Source organism: Heliconius melpomene, chromosome 19 (genome assembly GCF_056956725.1).
Source record: "Heliconius melpomene rosina isolate 202511_hmr_F chromosome 19, ASM5695672v1, whole genome shotgun sequence".
In the NCBI taxonomy this organism is placed as follows: Eukaryota; Metazoa; Arthropoda; class Insecta; order Lepidoptera; family Nymphalidae; genus Heliconius; species Heliconius melpomene.
This window is the reverse complement of record NC_140407.1, coordinates 13,386,665-13,407,313: the sequence shown is the minus strand read 5'-3', so window position 1 is coordinate 13,407,313 and position 20,649 is coordinate 13,386,665. Positions and strand designations below refer to the sequence as shown.

Sequence of the window (20,649 nt, the reverse complement as noted above, 5' to 3'; positions counted from 1 at the left end):
TACGCAAAGGAAACCTAGTGTTGTTAAGACACTCCGTTCCCCCCTTTCTGCGAAATTCTGGGAGAATTGCACGTTGAGTGGCAGAACTAAACGCCGCGCTTTGCCTGAAATATAAATTTAAATAAATATTTTCTATACAATTTCTATTTTCATCTCCTCGAGTGGAGATCGAACCCACAATCAGTCGGTTTTACAGTCACACTTTGTAGCCCTGCGCCACGACTGGCCTCAAGTTTTATAATTTACAAATTATAAAAGCTTAGATTTCAAAACATTTTTGAACTTTTATATACTTTTTTTATAAAAAAAATATAAAAATGTTTAAAATTCAAGTTTAATTTTTTGAAGCTAGCTTAATATGCCAGTTTATAGAACTATTTGGCTAATGGCTTTTATTTTCGCAACCAGTTTGTACGGCATTTGGTGTTTACTATATTCTTGAAAAAATAAAAAGATCTTACTTAGATCGACTTATAACAAGACTAAGATAAACAATAATAATAAAGACAGAGAAGTCAATGTGTTGATTTTACGTCGATTTATTTGTCACGAACTTAGGGAAAATAATGAAATGTAGGGGATCTTGTTTCGTGTTACTGATTTTGGTAACGTCCGCAGTTCTGTTTATTCAGTATTTTTACATTATGTAAAGTAATCATTAACTACCATGTATATTCTCAAAAAAATACTCAAAAATAAATTATAAAGGTTGATTAAAAAACAAAGTTGCATTGGCAGTACCTATACGAATTTAGCTTAAAATTATCAATTCAAGTTACCTTTAAAATAGTAATATAGAAATTTAAGTGAACAAAATATATACCGAATTTCAATCACGAGAAACTTTAATAAATACAGTAACTGATTTTAGGCTTTAAATTTAATTTATCTGAACTATAACATAAATATAAATTTATTAAAAAGTATCTAAGATTTCCCTAATTCGGTAGTAACACGAAATAGCGGACACTTGAAAAATAAAATGACTGCTACTTCGTGAATCGATTTATTCCAATTTTAAAAGAATTTTATGCTTCCATCTATTTTTTTTCGATAAAATGTTTTTTATAGAATACAAAAAAGCATATATTCAATGTTTTATTCGAATAACTTACCTTTGTCTTTATACAACCTTATGAAATTCTTACGCTAGTCTTACGGTGGTAAGCAACGCAGACACGTTACACTGCAGTTCGTAGCCAACTCTGCGTTTAAAATGTCGCTATACGCTCAATTTTATCATTAAAATATTGTTACTTAATTTTTAGACAGTTAAAAGTATAAAGATTATATACCAATATATAGTTTACGTAAATAATACTTAAATTGCTTATTATTTTTGCCAGAAGCAAAACTCGTACTAGCACGAAGTTACCGTCACTTACCTTATGTTATAACTAGGTTCTCTTGATCTACTCAATGAATTTCAAGGCTTTGTATGCTTTAGAATTTGATCTGATTGGGTACATATACTAATAATACCTAACATCATTTTTCTCTGTCAGGTCAATCAGGATTTTTGAGATTCAGGACAAAAAAAACAAATAATGAGGGTTTCATTTAATATTACATTTTAAATAATGTTTTTAGTGGTGATAGAAATCAATATGTAATGGTTTTTAATGGGCAAACAATATTTAAACAATATTGTTTTGGTTTACTATATGTAAGGCAGTTACGTAACTTATGAATATACTTATTTGTATTTCTACTTATTTTTATAATTATTAATTAAAATCTTAAAATTATAAAAAAAGAAGTTTTCTCACAGTGGAATAATCTGTGAAAAGCAGGCATTTAATTTTTGGACTAAAAATCGGGACATTGGCAATGCTGCCTAACACACAGCAATATATTTAGAATAAAAGTACTAAACAAAATACTAAATATCTTTTAATAGAAACATTATTTAATAGAAGACAGTCAAAACAATTGTAATAATAATTTTCACCAAAGGAGTCCTCCTCGTGCCGGTCACCTTACACTCCAGCCTCAATCAACTTAACGTTGGCCCACTCATTTGGATTGGAGATTCATCAAATATCCAGATTATTATGTATCAATGTGAAGTATCTACCACGTTGAACAGTTTCACTGGCGGCATTTAATTTTCTTACAGTTTAGTTGGACTTGGCTCGGACCTGGCTCGGAGATGTTCCAGATCTTATTTTATATGTCAATGAAAAACGCTCAAAACGGTCAACAACTTTCGTTAAAGCGGCACTTAATTATTTCTTATAGTCATTGAAATTTTTTTGTATGTCATTGAAAAATTATCCTCATGTTCAAAAACTATTGTTAAAGACTATTATTGTTTCTTAGGCTAGATGGACCACTACGGTTCTCACATGTGGAAGTCAAGTCTTCGAAGTAAAAAATAGCCTAGATCCTCCCTAGGCCTAATGGCTACACCTTAAAAAACTGAACTGAAAAAAAGATATACGCATACAAACAGACGAATTTTAAGAATTATTGATTCGTGTTCTATTTTTTTTTCTTTTAACCTGAATAGTTTTTTAGTAAAAAATACTTTTTTACTGTTTATAGTATAGTATAGATGACCTCTGAGTAGTAAAAGGCACCGAAATTTAGCTGTAGATGGCTGCTCAGATTTAAGAATTTTTGATTATTTGCTTTCCGAGTGAACAATGCGCCAAAGTTTAGTAAATCTAACTTCAGCTGCCACTACTTGTTGACCGTACTGTAGTGTATAGAGAAAGTAATTAAATATATAATGTAATGTCGTGGGACACCAGGTAGGATCGAAGTTGACACAAATTGCAAAAAAATCGCAATATTATTATTTTACTAGCGGACGCGCGCAGCTTCGCTTACGTATTTAGGGGTGAATTCTAATAAACCATGAAACATGTGTTCAATCAAATATTTTTAAGATTCTAAATTTCAAATTTTATAAAAATCGGTGGCATTTTAAAGATTTTTCCAAACAAACTTTCAACCCCTTATTTGCACCCTTAGGGGGTGAATTTTAGAAAACCATGAAACACATGTTCAATTAAATTTTTTCAAGAGTCTAAATTTCAAATTTTATAAAAATCGGTGGCGATTTAAGAATTTTTCCATACAAACTTTCAACCCCTTATTTGCACCTTTAGGGGGTGAATTCTAGAAAACCATGAAACAGGTGTTTAATTATATACGTTTAAGAGTCTGAATTTCAAATTTTGTAAAATTTGGTGACGATTTAAAAAACACCTATACAAACTTTCAACCCCTTATTTGCACCCTTAGGGGGAGAATTCTAGAAAACGATGAAACACGTGTTCAATTAAATACTTTTAAAAATCTAAATTTAAAATTTTATAAACATCAGTGCCGATTTAATTTTTTTTCCATACAAACTTTGAACCCCTATTTCACCCCTTTAGGGTTAAAATTTTTCAAAATCCCTTCTTAGTGGATGTCCAGATTACAAAAGTAAACTTTTGTCCAAATTTAACGTTTCTACCATCAGCGGTTACGGCTGTGCGTGCGTCTTACCTCAGTCAGTGAGGACAAGTCCTTTTATATATATAGATTACATATTATTTGTAATCAATAATATAGTTCTTCAAACGATTCCAAACAGATGGCGTGTGTCTGACTGTATGAAATTAGGTAAGGATTCAATAGATGGCGCGTCGCTGTCGCGCCTGCGCACGTCTCGTTTAACGGTTTTATTCCACGCATTTTTCTTACGGTTTTACTATCACATTTTTTTCAGTTCGGTCACTCAGCGAAATCCCTATCCCTTCCAAGCCTGCCGTAAGGAACTTCGTTCCAAAAGCCATCCCATTGACGAAGATGTATAAAGACAAAAATGTCATCCTGAATTGTAGGATTTGATAAAATGGACACAAGATAACTCATGAACAACTGATATGAGGCCCTTAAAATATAAAAAATATGCTAACTAGTCTATTCTATGTATTAGTGAAATACAATTATTTCAATTAAGTACCAATTTCAAGTGTTTTATTACTATAGCCACTATTAGGAGCTTTTAAAATATGACTAAGTTGTTAAATGAAGAGAACCGAAACACCACATTTATAAAAGAAGTGCTACGGAAAAGGATAATAAAAATCAAATTGTATTTTAAAATTTATTAATTAGAGACATTCACACATCAACATCAAATTTCAGCAAGATTGAACATTGATAAATATGTAAAATAGTTCAATCATGCAATTTAAACAACCATTATCACTATTATGTTTGTAGTAACGTGAGCAGACAAAGTAATAATTATCAAATTAATATTTCTGCAATCTATAATAATATAAAAAGATACACATACAGACTTCGAATTGGCACTTCTGCACTAATATGATAATTGAATGAAACAGAGGCATTTGGTAAGAACTTTAGTTGTGCTTGTGGCTAATTTAAAAAAAACCTATAAAAGTAAAAATTTTGAGCGAATATAAGTCTTAAAAACTATATGGTTAGAAGTTATTTTATATAAAAGCTACAAACCTAACAGCTTAACCAATAAAATCACAAAGTATCAGCAGATTCACTTTATAGTGTGACAAGTATACGACACAATGGAAACCGCTCAAACCATCACTCTCAATATTCGAATGTATAAAGGTAAAAAAAGGGAATGAATACATTTTAGATATTCGCATTTGATATGGAATGTCTCACTCGTATTAATGTATTGCTAATTTAATTTGGGAGTAATAAATACCCCCCGTTATGCAGATGTGTCACTTCAAAATTTCATTAAAAATGTATAAAATTACAAAAATGGATACGAAATGGAAAATAATTTCATCTGACACGATTATAGAGTATGACAATAAGTGTATAAGAGATATCAAATCTTACATAGTACAGTCCAACGAACGACGAGGTGACCGACACACCTCACTACTCATTTGTCGTTACAACACTACACGTCTAAATAGTACAGATTATAATAAATTGTAGTTTGTATATGCATAAAAATTGTATAGATTAATCGAAAACTTGGCCGCTCGTAACAAGTCCAATTCACATTGAGAATTCGTTCAATGAAAGATAGTTTAAGAGACATGTCGACTAAATTCTGTTTACTTCCCTCAAATTTGTATGATGGGCGAAACCGAAGCGACACTCTCAAATACAAAATATATCAAAATAGGCAACCGACACATGGCGATTCGCGCTTGTCTATAAAATATTCCAAAATTCACGTCAGAAAGAGAGCTTGAATCCAAAATTAATTTATATTACTATTATAATTAATAATTATAAGGTGTAAAAATAACACAACTACATAAAATATACTTAAAAAATTAAATGAAATCAATTATTTTCATATCACTTATAACAATATACAAATGCAATTTTAAACTTTTATTCGACAACAGAATTTAAGAAAAAATATGTTTTATGAAAACGTAATTATTCGTATATACATAATAATAGTCTCATCATTAAAACCTATATTAATTTTATAACTTTTGAGTGACAAAATGTTTATTCGCGGGCCAGTCACTGGCCAGCTGGCTACCAGCTCGCAACCGGTAGAGCCGCAACAGTGGCCGCGAATCGTAATGCATATCCGCAGATTATTTCCTACATCTTAATCGAATTTAGTTTTACAATATTCCTATATAATGGGAGCCGGCAGCCGGCCCCCCGTTGTATATACTGCACGCTCGCAAAACCAACTTCCTCGTCCAGAAAAAAGAAAAATTGGTAAATTCATAATATAATTCTCTAAATAATGATATCATAAAGGAGTAACTAGCGCTCGCGAAGTATCCGAGGAGGGACGTAACTAATACCCCTGTAATCATGGCACCAACTTAACGCACCGTATACTGCTACATAACTTTGTTATAATATATATATATATAAAACCTTAATTTTACAAAAGCAAAGCACGCTAACTTAAACTACACTAGTCGTGGGTGGTGTGAACTAGGTTCGATATCGTCCGGGAGTACTCGCTATTCGGGAATAAATAAAAGGCTCGTCTTCAGATTAGCGCCCACCGTCCTCCGCTCGCTGCCGGCCTAGTCGCTCCCCGCCACCACCACCGCCGCGCTCGGCGCTTCCTGCCAACAAATTACATAAGTTATATACAAACTAGCGAAGTAGAGTTCCAACCAAATCAATAAAACAGTTATATTGTTTTATCTCATCAAATTATAATACAATAAGATTTTCTTACCAATTCATTGTTTACTTCTGGCACTGAAGGAATTTCAGGAATGAGTTCAGCGAGCTTGTCAGAGACTGGAGCAGGTTCCTATAAATTAGTATAGGTAAATGTATTACTAATATTGGTATTCAACCAGTTTAATGTTAAAATATAATTTATTGTTTGTAAGTTTATAGAAACTAAAATGTGTTTAATAAATACAATCCAAATGCATGTTGTATAAGGTAATCAAAAGTGCACTAAGTGACTAAATATAGGGTTCTTTCTTTATTTAATTACGCATACTACATTGGTGACTGAAGGACTGAGTCCTTTATAATATACTAAGAAATAGAAGCAACAATCGTAATTTATTTTTAGTAGACATTGTAATGACCGTGAACATGCTAAGTCGAATTACTATTATTCCACATTACGTTTAAAAAATTTCGTAAGAAGGATATGTAAAAATATTATAATATATCATATTATGATTAATATAAAATAAAAAACATTCCAACATAACTTTAAGTGCTGTGCATATGTGAATAAAGAAATATGGATGTGATGTTAGCAAAAGCGGGAAGGGCATGCTGTAACTGGGTAAGAGGGAGGTAAAGGTGGGAGTGGGGGGGGGTCCAGGTCAGGCCATTCATGCTCAGGGGTCTGTACAGTGCGGAGCGTCGAACAGGACACTAATCCTCTACTAGGGCAAGACCGTCGTATTCACCTGCGGGGTGTCGTCGTGCGCGTCCACGTCGCCGTTAGTCGTCACCGCGTTCTCTTTGCTGTGGTCGTCGGTCCCGTTTTCCATATTGTTAATTTCGTTTATTAAATTATCTGTTTCGGGGACACCATTGGTTAATTTGCTTATAGCGACGTTCGTCTTCGCAGACGTAGCGTCGGTCGTCGTTTCAACTGATTCGTTCTCTTCTTTAATGTTCTGGGTTTCTTTATCGCTGTCGTCATTTCCAGTAAGAGCTACTTCCTTTTTGGAATCGGCATCGATGGAGGTTTCATGACATTCTGGTTTTACATCATTCAAGTGGCTATCACTCGAAATATTTACATTTTCCGTATTTATATTGTGTGACTCACTTTCTATTTCCGTCGGAACATCTGGCAGGGCGGGTCCGGCGGGGTCCTCGTCCGCGTCCGTGACACTGATGGACGGTTGCAAGGGTCTAACTTCAGCGTTCTGGTTAATCACTGGGAGACTGCATTCAGGTTCATTGGTATCGATCGGTTGTGTGTATTTGTTGGTGGGTTGGAGAGTTGCGGTGGGAGGGGTGGTGTCTGCAAGTGCAGGGTCAGCAAGCACAGGCTCGGCAGGTTTGGGGTCTGTTGGCTTGGGGTCAGCGGGTGCAGGGTCTGTGTTCGAGGGCTCGGTGAGCGCCGGGTCAGCGGATGCGGGATCGGCGGGCGTCGGGTCAGCGGGCGCGGGGTCTGCGGGCGCGTGGTCTGCAGGCGCGGGGTTTGCAGGCGCCGGGTCAGCGGGCGCGTTGTCGACGAGCGCGGGATCAGCGGGAACAGGTTCGGCGAGCAGTTCAGGCGCCATGATGTTAGCGGCGAAAGAGACCACCGACGAGGGAGGGGGGTTAGCGGGGAGCGGTGGAGGCGTAGGCTCAATTAAAGGCATTTTTTCGACACAAACCTCTTTCTCGACAGGGGTTTCAATGACGGGGGCGGGCTCCGATTTTTCGACAACAGCCTCCTTAGGCTCGCTAGTCTCGAGCTCGGTTACGACCGGCTCGGGGGTCTCACTCTTAGGTTCCTCTGCGGGGAGGCCATTGACGACAGGTGACGTTTCCGGTGCCACGTCAGCATTAGGCGTCTCCGTCCTGTCGTTTTCCTTATTATTAGGCACTGGTTCTTCCGGAAGGGGGGATTCTTCTTTCGGTGATTCAGGTGTCATGCTACCATTCGTAATTGGCTCAGTCACCGGAGTCTCTGGTGTTTTTTCATCTTTAGCCTCAGCTTCGACAGACTCTTCGAGTACGATATTGTTTTTCTCCGACTCAGGACTCTGCTCAGCCGACTGAAAAGAATTATTTATTATAATGTTTATTCTAAAAATATTTTAAATTCAGACCTTATTAAAATATATAATGTTTCCTATTGTTAATTTTATACAGTATTTACATTGTTTAAGAAAGATAGCTTATCAACATTCATATTACTTGTTTGATAAAGTGAAACGAATGAAATCGAGATCTTTAATATAACCCCTTTATAGCGCATAAATTTCTTATGCATGGCTACACATTTTACGTAAGCTGTCCTTCAAGGAGTGTGGTCGTGGGTAGATTAATTACATCATGGGGTTTACACTTCTTTCAATTATGTTAACAATATAAAAACTTGACAATCATATTTTGTATTATTAAAATCACAAGTGGATTAGAACATGTCGTCTAATTTAAAAAATCCCGCATATGGCAGGTTAGAGAGAGGGGAACCTGGGAACCTAGTGTTAAAACACTTCCGTACCGCGATTTCCCCTAAATTCTGGAGGCATTGCGTGTTGAGTGGAGGAACTCAACGCCGCGCTTTGACTCGTTTCCAGAGCGAGGAAATGAAATATTTAAAAATTGAAATATTTTATCGAATGGGAATCGAACCCACATTTTGTTGCGTTTACAGTTGCACGCTTTTGCCCACGTGCCATGACTAGCCTTAATTTCCATAATTTATTGATCTTAATGTATTAAAAAATTTAATTTGATGTTCACATAACCATAAACCAAAAAGTAAACAATGTTTTATCCAAAAATAGCAGGCATAATTTATTTTAAAAAGTAAACAATTGTTAAGCGTCAATGCCGCATTTACTATAAGGCAATGTTATTTTTATATATAAAATTTAATTTTGTCAATATGGCAATATACTATAAAAATATGGTTTCGCTACTTGTTTGTGATTTGTTTACAGCTTGAATTTTTTTTTCAAAACCAAAATATTGTGCCTACTAATTTTGTTGACTAAAATACTCTTTTCCTATGTCAATGGCAAATAAATGCGTTGATATTTAAAATATATATATATATATAATATGTATTGTTTTTTCTAAAATACGCAACCGCGGAAACTTGGTAAATACCTACGGAGTGATATCGATACTGGCAAGGCCACATTTGTTTACTCATACATATAGATTTCTGTGTTCAATTACCTACAAATACAATATAGAGGAAAATAGGTAAAACACGAGATGAATGATCGGTTCTCATTAACTATTCAGTTTCCGTGACTAATTATGATTTCAATGGATGAATCAGTCAACCTTTGAGTAGTTAGCGTGCCGTTAACTTATTGGCACGCTGACATGATTCATGTAGCACACAACGCTCAGTAATACCATAAATGACAATTATAAATTGGCTGCCATGGAACAAAGAAGTTGTCTAAATCAGTATTGGTTTTTTTTAGCTTTACGCTGTATCCCGCACGTAGCAAGGTAGGAAGAGGGTATGTTCCTATTAGGACACTTACTTAACCATTTTACGAATTCTCGAGACACTGCGTGCTGATTGGCGACCTCAACGTCGCGCTTTGCCTTTTTCTCAGAGCAAGGAAATAAAAAAAATAAATATTTAATTTTTGCGAGGGAGAATCGAACCCACATCCGTCTACATACAATATAAAAAGAATATGAAAAATAAAGTGTCAAATAAAATTACAGTTAAGTTGATTATTCTAAGTCTGTTTTGTATTCTTGTATCACTTAGCCAGACTTCCTTATAACACAATAGATTACGGTAATTTGTCGTTCTAGCCATCTTCAGGAACATAACTGCTAATATAATATATTATATTAATACATATAATAAAAGCTGAAGAGTTTGATTGAACGCACTAATCTCAGGAGTTATATTACTTAGGAAGGTTATACAGACTCTGTAGACATCAGGTTAATAGTTTCGATGTTACCCACTCCATCTAGGCCAGAGTTACCTTGGCTACTTAGTGGTACAAAGCAGACTGTATATATTAGGGATGGACGGTGGTTCAATATTCTCATGGAGTATGTATTTTAAAGTAACTTATTAAAAAATGCTGAAAAAGCTGTTAATAAATTTTAACTATCACTTGTCCCTCCTGTCGCTACTGTCACTCCTCTTCGCTTATATGTGGCGTTCAATCTCGCATCTCTTTATACAACAAAATCTCGTTGAACGCGAAATTACTAAGAAATAATAGCGTCAACTATCAATATGGACGTCTGATAAAACTTTTCATTTTGAAACCCTGAAAGATCAATGAAACGGGCATCCCATTAAATATAAACATAAGCTGAGGTCGAAACGATAAACGAAAGCAATGTCCGAAACGAACAACGATATGTACAATACGGCTAACATCCTCGCGTCACGCACAGGAAGCAGCTACCTGGCATTGTTCGACTCGCGCACAGTCATGTACGCACATAAATAACACAGTTTTTGTCAGCTTTAGTATTGTTTCATTGAATAAATACGAAAGCATAGTACCGTCGCACTATATATTATACTATTTTAATTTCATAACGATAACATGTTAGTATATTTAAGTTTCGGTTTGCAGTTATTATGATTTATTTAAATATATTGAGATTCATTATATTAAAGAAATTCTTTAAATTGACCTTTTAAATAAACTTGTTGAAATTTGTCAATTGTCCAAATTCCTAAATATATATGAAGGGAAAATAATAATCAAAATGTACATAACAAAGAGTCACACCTCGTTTTCCAATAATTTTAATGGTATTGCAATAAAAATAGCAAGCCCTTTCAATGTTTAGTGGAAAGTACATTGTGTTCCGCCCCTCATCAAATGCGAACAAAGAGGGTCGATTCTATAGTTTGTTCTAAATTAACCTTTATCCGGTAACGGTAAACTCCCGGTGAATCAGCGACACCTCTTCAATGGAACACAGGCCAGAACTACGGTGACGGGTTTTACGCTCTGCATAACATATTGATTGTGACGAATACTTTCAAAATATTGAATTAAACAAATTTTAAATTCTATATGAGAAAATTATAAAATATTTTTTATTAAATATATAAAGGAAACTATAATAACTAAAGAAAAGATGGTCCAATCAAGGGCTTCAGTAACGACGTAAGCGACACAAGTGGTCATATCGCCGCCAGTATCGTGTGACCGACGGAGTATAATTTGCATGAGCAATAAATAATGGAGATAGCAAGAAGCATCTCGGCCGGTTCTGGCGCACTGTCGTATAATACACAACTCATAGTTCGTATGCGCTATCGGAGGTTGTCGCCCTGCCCGCCACCGATTACACCAATCGTTCTGAATACATATCCCACTTACCTTCACTTCGCTAACATTACTGCCTTTATAATAGACTTACTAGTTAGCTATATATATTACTGTAACTTTCTTAAGCGATGTCACAAAATATGTTTATATTGGTATCAAAAACACAAGATGTGAAAACTTTGAAATCGGATGACTCGCAAAAACTGTTAAGCGAAGTGAAACTGCGGTCGAGTAAAACTTCACTTTTATTTGCGCAATTAGTATTATACTCCACAGTTATAAAGCCTTACACGACTGTATGAAGATAACAACATAAAAAATTACTTTTATAAATAAGACATTGAAAATAGTTTCTGGTCCATTAACCATCTTAATTTAATTTTAGAATATAAATAGAAACAATCTAGTACCATTGTCGAGGTAAAAATATATATTAGTCTTTATATCTATAAATATATATCTATATATTTAGTTTATAAATATATATTTATAAATATATATAGTTCAATAAAGTAATAAGTAGTAAGCGATCCTATATGATATTATGTTATTAAACCAAAACTTTTACTTGGCAGATATATCAACTACATCTAGTTCGGGTTCTCACGACCGACGAGCGGTCACAATCAGATCGTTGACATAACAATAGAATGATAACGTCAAAAGGAAACGAAACCCCTTCCTTGTTATAATCAAAGCTGTATTCAACGGGGGGTATTATGAAAATACGATAGAAGACGAGAACACTTGTTATTACGCGGACCGTCGTCCGTCGTCGGCCGCCGTTTGGTAAACATATGCAATATGAACTTGGCTCTTCGTGTTACTTATCCGGTAGCGAGTTTCATGGCATTGTCTACACTACACCGCGCTACGAACACGATTAGACTCCATGGTTCCATTTATAGATAGCGGTCTGTTGTTTTTGGCTGTTGGCCTTAGGAATTGGAGCCTCATAAAGAATATTAATTCTTCTTTGTTACAAATATAAAACGTTACAAAAATGGACCTAAACAAAACAAGTACAATCACGACTCTTTGTAATTAGATATTATTAATTAAATTTTAAAAGATAAGGGTCAACATAAATGTTTACGAGCGTAATTACTAGTGTAATATAAGAATATGTATAGAAAAAGTGTTATACGACGTGCAATCATCTCAAGGAGCGGCCTTCGGGTCCGCGCCCACTGCAGGCCTCGGAAACCTGCCCCGGACTGCTAATTTTATTTTGCACACAAACAAGTTTTAATGCAAAGCCGATTGGGGCGATACGACCACGCTCGCAACAAAAATTATAAAATATCTGTATTTTTTTAACACTAAAGTATATTTACGACATATTATAACAAAACATAAATTAACTGCAAGAAGTTAAAATTATTTGAATTAAATGGATTAGTCATCAGCTTTCTGAACATGTCGAAAACTGGTGGGGGTCGAGTAACGAACATATGTCACCACGTGGTGTTTTTTTTTACCGTTAATATCGTATTATAATATTTCAGTAGGGGTATTAATGAATTAGTACCGGTAATGGCGCGATACGTCGATACCGCCGGCAGACAGTGCCGGCTCACGTCTGTTGGCGCGGATATAGCACCATTTTGAATTGTAATGCGCATTGTTCCTCGCCCCGGTTCGGGTGCAATGCACTACGCAATAGTTTCTTGTCATAGAAATCGATTTCTAGCCGGTCCATTGGCAAGGTTGTATCCGAAATCGATTACTTTAAGCGAGTGCTAATTTGACAATTAATTTTAGCTCTGTAAAGATTTCTAGAATAAAAAAAACGTTGAATACTGTTAATCATATTGTAAAATATTCAAAAAAAATTGCCGAAACTTAGTAATAATTAGAATTAACAGTTAAAAAATAAAAATAATAACTAGACGCATGTTACGGTTGATTTTACATCGCCATCCCGAGTTTCTCTCAGGCGGGTCAATGACTTGAATAATTAAGCAAACAATTTTAAGATTCGATTACGGCCATATGTTAAGTATATAAGATATAACTCGTCGTAGTATAAACAGTACTCTGGCTCTCGACGAAAGTGGGGCAAGCCGGCATTGTGTAGTGACTAGTGACCGCGTTGACGGAATACGAATAAGATACTACGCAGTAGAAAGTTATTGATCATAATTTCATTTATGCAACTCACTATTAGACACTAATGGAAATATATAGATAGACCTTTCACTACTCTTATAATTTTTTTTTAGAAAATAATAGCGTTGCCGCTGTCTCTAACTATAAACGAGACGATTTTGAATTCCATTTCCACTGACGGGAATAATTCATTCCGTCGCTCTGTCAACACTAAAAAAAGCGGCATTGAGTTCAGCCACTCAACACGCAATGTTCCTAAAATTATGCGGAAAGTAGGAAAACCGAGTGTTTTAACACTAAAATTGTGAAAATTGGAGATGCTATTTAACAACTATTACAGTTTTACTTTATTTTATACTCTCACTTACCTCTTCAGGTACTTTCTCTGGTTCTCCGTTTGTTTTAGATTCATCGTCTTTTTGTTTCTTTTCTTGTTTCGGTTTATCCTTTCTGCTGAAGCTTATTGATCTCAGGGACCATTTCTTCTTAACCTGTTTATTCATAAAAAAATATATACAATCTTTTTTATAGTTAATACTCCTTTGTTAATACTGACTGCAAATCATTATTTTAATAACGACACGAATAGCAATTGTTAATTGCAGTTTCTTAAAAAACTATACAACTATGTAATATAATCTAAATCCCGACAATTTATTTAAATATTTTTATAATTATAAATATAATAATGAAATTGTAAAGAGAAACAAAGCGACGAGCATCTTTGTTTAACAAAAAAAGCATTTTCGGTGCATCTGATGACTGTACGAGTATATTTATTATTAGCATAAAACTGTTCATTGTTAACGTGGTCTTAAATAATCTGCATATTTTCATACCACTATAAAGTTATTATTCTCTATACTTCAATTATTTTTAAATATATTTTTTTATTTAGAGAATAAACGAAACATATAATTTCATGGAGTTAATTTGTGAAGCATAAAAAAATAACCACAAGTCGTACAATTGTTTTAAAAACATTAATGATATAATTAAGACACTGTTATACATTTTATAGACATGAGTAACACTATTTTTTCTATAGATTAACAGCTAACATAAGTATGAAGCACAACATGTTTTACACAAGTTAAACTATTTAATTGGCAGTTCCACTAAAGTATATTAATTGGTTAAAGAATTCGCAGAGGAATGTATTCAATTAGTGTTTTAAAGATAATGGAAGCTGCTATAATAACTAAATTGCTTACTTAAAATTAATAAAAGTAATTGTTTGTATAAACTTCTAGTTTCGTTTCATGGACCGATAATAATTTTGAATTGTTTCCAGAATTTTGAAACGATGTGGCGACCTGGTGGAGGACAATATAATTATGACTACTAGATTCAGACACGCTGTTCTCCCATATTATGCTACAAGTTTCCGATTATTATATACAGTATAGTATATATTATAAAATAATAAAAAATATACTATAAGTAAAGGCAAAACTACAATTGTATATTTTTTTACTGGTTCAAATTGAAATCTGTTAAAATATTTAAACTGAAGTCTAACAGTACCTTCTCCTTTTTGGGCTTCTTGCCGTCCTCGGGTGAAGGTGTAGACTCGCCATTCTCTACCTTTGGTTCAGCATCACCATTAGTTACGGGTGCAGCTTCTTTGTTCTCATCCTCTTGTTCTTTAGACTCCTTCTCTGTGGTCGCATCTTTCTCATTTTCCGGTGTACCACTGTCGAGGTTCTTCTCTTTATCCTGTTTTAAATGAAGTATAGCAACAGTTTTAGAATTTTTTAAATATTACTCTTATCACACTCACAAAGGTGAAACTAATTTTTTTAATGTTTTCCGCCGCCGCTACGTACAAATTAAGCTTTTCAAATAATAAAAAATGTTACACGACATCAAAATCTATTACATATATAAACTGGAAAATGACAAAACCAGAAGCTACTTATTCTATATACAACAAAAGAAATAATAGTGTAACAGACACTTTTATCACAGTCTAAAAATAGTGTCCAGATAAGTAATAAATAAAGCTCAATAGCTTTGACATGCGAGTGCCATGTTTGTTATGCGGGTCGACTGTTATAACATCTGACATCAATTATCGCAGCGAACACTAGCCCGGGCACCCACATCGCTTAAATATCAAACTATTGTCGAGTTAATTGAAATTGAACAAGACAATAGACTAAATTAATGAGCATTTATGTACTTTATTTAAAAAGAAAATCATTTAATCAAATATATTTTTATTGTATTCAATAACTGCGTTTATCCCTGTTAATGCTTTCGTTGTATTACTATTAAAGCACTTGTTGTAGATGAATAAAAAACGTTGATGTATGATTGTAAGTCCTTCTTTTTTTCATTTTTGTCCTTTACGCCACGGATTTCGAGCGTTAGTATCTTTTAGTTGCTATTTTTTTAAATTAAGTTATTAGTATAAATTGAAGAATATTCCTCTCAGTAGGTAATGCGTTCAAGCGTTCAAAGCTTCATCTAAGGAATTATTAGAATTCGCTAAAAACATCCAGACACAACAAAAACATAAGACACTAAAAGGTTTCACACCTTCAGGTACATTATAAAATAAAAGAATTGAAAAGAAAAAAACTACTTTGTATCATCTAAACAAGTCGTGCGAACGAAGACGCTTCCCGTTATGGCCAGCGATTGGCTTTTTAAGGTACAAACGTACTTTATAACAATGTCATACGCAAGCCTTCGAACAAAGTTTAGCGTCAACAAAGAAAAAATAAGCTTAGAAGAGTTTCAATGATTTACCCAGCTTTAAATAAAAAATGATTTACCCAGCTTTACATAAAAAACCAAATTAAGCCAATCGTGGCGCGTTTTAGTCACACACTTGTGGCTCACAAAGTGAGTGGCGCGACTGGTTGTGGGTTCGATCCCCATTCGAGGAAATGAATTATTTATTTAAATTTTCATTTCTTCGCTCTGGTGTCGGGATAAGAGTCTTGACACTAGGTTCTCTCTGTCTCTGTCTACCCCGCTATACTCTACAATGCAATTACAAGACACTCACCGAGGCGTCGTGGATGTGTGCGTCGCCGTTGAGCTGCGGCTTGAGCGCGTCGGCGTCGGCGAGCTGCTCCACGCGGCCCTCCCCGCCCGCGCCGGCCGCGGCCACCTCGCCCGCGCCCTCGGCCTCCTTGCCGCTTATGTCCACCGAGCGCTTGCTCTGCTTAGCACCCATAATCACTGTCTTCCTGATAAATATGCATTCATTTTTAACATTTATTGGAAAGTTAAGTGTATGGAAATTGATTTTGTAACTACGATACGCTTTTACAATGTTATAATATGTTAGATGCCATTTGAGACGAAAAAAAAACTTCTCAATCAATTCAAAAACTAAAAAATCCTAAAACAAACCTATGACAACAGTATAATATTTCAATAGTCGAAATGAGCCAATGAAGGAAAATGATTTACTAAAAGGTGTCAATGGGTAAGTAGGATGTTCAAAATAAATGTTAACACTCAAAAATAGAACCAGAATGCATTTGTAGTCTGTTCTATTTTGGAGATCTATAATTGTTTCACCAGAACAGATTGCACTCGGCTGTCTTATGTAAATATAAATAAGATTTAAATTTTTAAATACATTGGCCGTCGTGGGGCAGGGGCGACAAGGGTGCGACTAAACACGACGGTTGTGGCTTCGATTTTCACATGTGGAAATTAAATATTTAATATTTTTATTTTCTCGCTCTGAGACGCAAAACGCGACGTCGAGTTCCGCGACTTAACAGGCAATATTTCAAGCATTCCGCGGAAAGTAAAAACGGAAATGCCTTAATGTGAAAAGGAGTGTCTTAACACTAGGTTTCCAGGTTCTATCTAGGCCTGCTATGTGCGGATAACAAAATAGGGAAATCGGTTCATAAATAATATTACTCAAAACCAATCTGTCAACATTAAAACAACCACTCTAAAAAATGTTGATAGTCCAATAAATTACTATTTAGCAATTCCCTAAAATAGTAATTTATATTTATTTATGTATCTTCATTATGATAAAGAAATAATTATTCTAAGTAAATGGTAACAACATAACTCCACAATGTATTAAATTAATTACCTAGAACCTTTGATAACATCTAGTAAATACTAGTTACTTATATTATTAGTCATAATATATAATACTAGACTCTATCTTTGGCTTCAACCCTGTGTTGAAATGGAGATACCTAATTCAGGATTGTGTATAACACATGATATATTCTAAGAGCGGGAGGTAACATGCTGGTACAGTGGGTTACATTGACATGATGTAAGCCCATACAGCCATAGCCCAGCCCATAGCCTTCCTCAATAAATGAACTACCACACAAAAATAAATTTTCAATCCAAACTAGTAATACTGAGATTAACTTCAATTCAACTAAACAAACTGTAGCTTTATAATATTACTATGTATTCTAAATGATTACATAGTATCATCAAAGTGGATTCATTTAATATTACATTAAATATGAACATAAATAACTTCTTTGGCCTAATTGGAAGCTCCTTTACTTTTTATCTATTGATTATATTGTGTTTTTTCATATGTATTTATTAATAAACTATATATAACAATTTCACCACCTAAACCTGCTTAATCTATTAAAATTTTATCCTATATTATTAAATAACACTTTAATCTATTACAATTGCAATCTTTTATATGAACATTTTAAGTTCAAGTTCTAGTTATAGTTATATTAGGTATGTTCAATAGGTTTATTTTACTCAACATCAGACTATGGCCTTGACTTTAAACTATTCAAGGTCAACAAGTTACAGATACCTGTAGTAAACTTGTAGAGACCCTCTCATATAACTGATATCCATTTTTTGTAATATATTAACTTACTTTCATATTTAAAACATTAAATGTAATTGAAACGTTTTGAGAAGAAAATATACATTTCATATTTGAGTAAAATTAAATATTTAAATGTGTTAGTGTAATTCTTGTATTTGTTTGCAATTGTGTTATACAATAAATCTGGTAAATCTGGTCGGCAGAAAATGGGGAACTGAAGTGTCTTAATGGGAATGGAATCTCTTAACACTAGGTTTCCAGGTTCACTCTGCCTACCCTCCCATGTGTGGGATACCACATGAAGTTAATTTAAAAAACAATATGTGTAATACACAAGCCTTAGTTATTTCTATTTGATACTACTATACTTAAGTAATAAAAGACAAATCATATGTTATGATAATTACATTTGATTGTAATGTTTAAGTTGATTCACCTTACTATATCATGTTAATAAAATATTTACATTATGACTAATCTCAGTAACAATGTTGTATTAGCTAAATTAAAGTTGAATTAATGGAGGAAAATGAATGAATTACTAAAAGCATTAGTAGAACACAACAAAAACTAAATAAATAACAGTAGCATTATATATAATAAGGATATATTAATTAGGTTTTTTTAAGTACATATCTTTAATTACTTGTAAGCCACTTGTGGCTTCCTGTGCTTGAACTACTTAATTATTTATTTACTAATCTGAATTACTTTCGTGTTCTAATAATTTAAAACACGAAAGTAATTCAGATTAGTAACTTATTAAAGTTTTATCATTTTAAAGACAATATCTATACACGGAAAACTAGTTTCAGCTAATTCAATAAAACAGTTTTTTATAACAATTTTATCAAACAAAATATTTTATATCATAATTTTAATTTACGATTATGAACAGATTAAAATTATTAAAAAAAAAACACTAAATGTTAAGCTTGTCAATAGTGAAAACTGCATTTAAATTAGTTAAGCCATTTCAGAGATTAGTGTGCACAAGCTCACAGACATATTAAAAAATTAGAAAAACATGGTTTTGGGTATAATAATATTATTGGGACACATTGATAAATGCCCCCAATAATATTTTTTCTCATAAATCTTCCATGTGCAGGCAGCTATCAGTTACAATTTTATTATATGCATAGATTACACATATATTTTATAAAGTAGAACTTATCGTTTTGTCTCTTTAATAGTCCCAAAGTAGTTTTAGATTTTTTTGTATAATTATATTAGCTAAAGCCCGATTTTTGAGGTAAGACACATTTTAGGGTGTGTCTTTAGCACATGTGGACGAGTACAGGTTTTATTGTAACGACATTATATATTATCTTACAGTATTTTCATTTTAATATATAAAAATAATACTTTCTGTAAGTTATCATTGTAACTTCTTCAAAATCTTTTAGTTTTTTTTACATGATAAGAATAATGGTAAACTTTTACCTTAAACTTTCTAAAGCTCCCAGTTTTAATAATATAATTCACAACAAAATATAGCAAAATTTTTCAGAAATTGCTTTTATGTAAAAACCTTTGTTTAGCGAATGCGCCGGTTGTTACATTGATGATTCATCGTTCGATTCGATTAGTGAATGCACTAACACCGGGTTTCCCGGAAAAATGCATTCGGAGTAAAATTACCATATATTGATCGCACTTACACTCGTGTTCCACGAGGGCTACGTATCTACAACATGTAATACGGCGAAAGAATGCATAAAAATTAAAATCTATTAATTAAAGCATATTACTCTATACCTACAGTTTTTTTGTGTCAAGTAAAAGATACACTGTTTTAAAGGGAGCTAAAAACAAAAACCTTTAAATCATCATGTACAAAAGTAAGAAAAAATTTAAAATCAACGAAGTTTTATAGAATCAAACGCCCGGTATATTAATGAATAAAATATTACACTCATGACAATTCCATATTTATGACAAAAACTTATATTAATTTTAAACTTACCCTTGGGTCTTAAAATCCGAACAATGAAGACAAAGAAATTACACTTTAAATAATAAAATTATTCACTCCCAGAACTCACAGCCGATCACAATATGGCGACAAGGCAAATCTCCACCCACCAAGAACGAATTCAAAAATGAAACTCCCTGTGATTGGTTAGTAAAATTGAGACGCTTCAGTTGAGCCAACATAGCGTGCATTCTGACAACGTAAAATAGAATACTTTAAAATGCGTTCATTTAACATTAAATACCTTAACTTATCAATATTAATAATTACATTATTGAAACTGAAAATAATGACTTTTAATATATCTTACTATAAACTTATTTAATTTTACTTTTTATAGA

The 20,649-nt window shown here is 33.6% G+C and overlaps 1 protein-coding gene across 2 annotated transcripts; it reads right to left on the bottom strand.

The window, feature by feature from the left end:
- Window positions 1-4,091: 4,091 nt before the first annotated feature.
- LOC146528899 (uncharacterized) lies at window positions 4,092-20,466 on the bottom strand. Of its 2 annotated transcripts, none has more exons than XM_085203647.1 (7): window positions 20,300-20,466; window positions 16,543-16,726; window positions 15,051-15,242; window positions 13,892-14,014; window positions 6,870-8,177; window positions 6,170-6,247; window positions 4,092-6,053 (listed from the first exon to the last, which is right to left on the bottom strand). In XM_085203647.1, exons 2-7 carry the CDS (start codon window positions 16,711-16,713, stop codon window positions 6,012-6,014), a joined length of 1,914 nt encoding a protein of 637 aa, XP_085059773.1. In that variant the 5' UTR covers window positions 16,714-16,726; window positions 20,300-20,466; the 3' UTR covers window positions 4,092-6,011. The 2 variants fall into 2 exon arrangements, with proteins under 2 accessions (XP_085059773.1, XP_085059774.1); XM_085203648.1 differs by lacking the exon at window positions 20,300-20,466 and adding an exon at window positions 19,777-19,889.
- Between the last annotated feature and the right edge of the window lie 183 nt (window positions 20,467-20,649).

Bases quoted from the DNA above. Each gene is read 5' to 3' on its own strand.
- LOC146528899 (XM_085203647.1), bottom strand. From the start codon at position 16,713: ATGGGTGCTAAGCAGAGCAAGCGCTCGGTGGACATAAGCGGCAAGGAG. The intron at 15,243-16,542 runs GTGAGTGTCTTG...CATTTAAAACAG, and splicing joins CACACATCCACGACGCCTCG to GATAAAGAGAAGAACCTCGA. The intron at 8,178-13,891 runs GTAAGTGAGAGT...AATTCTTTTCAG, and splicing joins CAGAGAAAGTACCTGAAGAG to TCGGCTGAGCAGAGTCCTGA.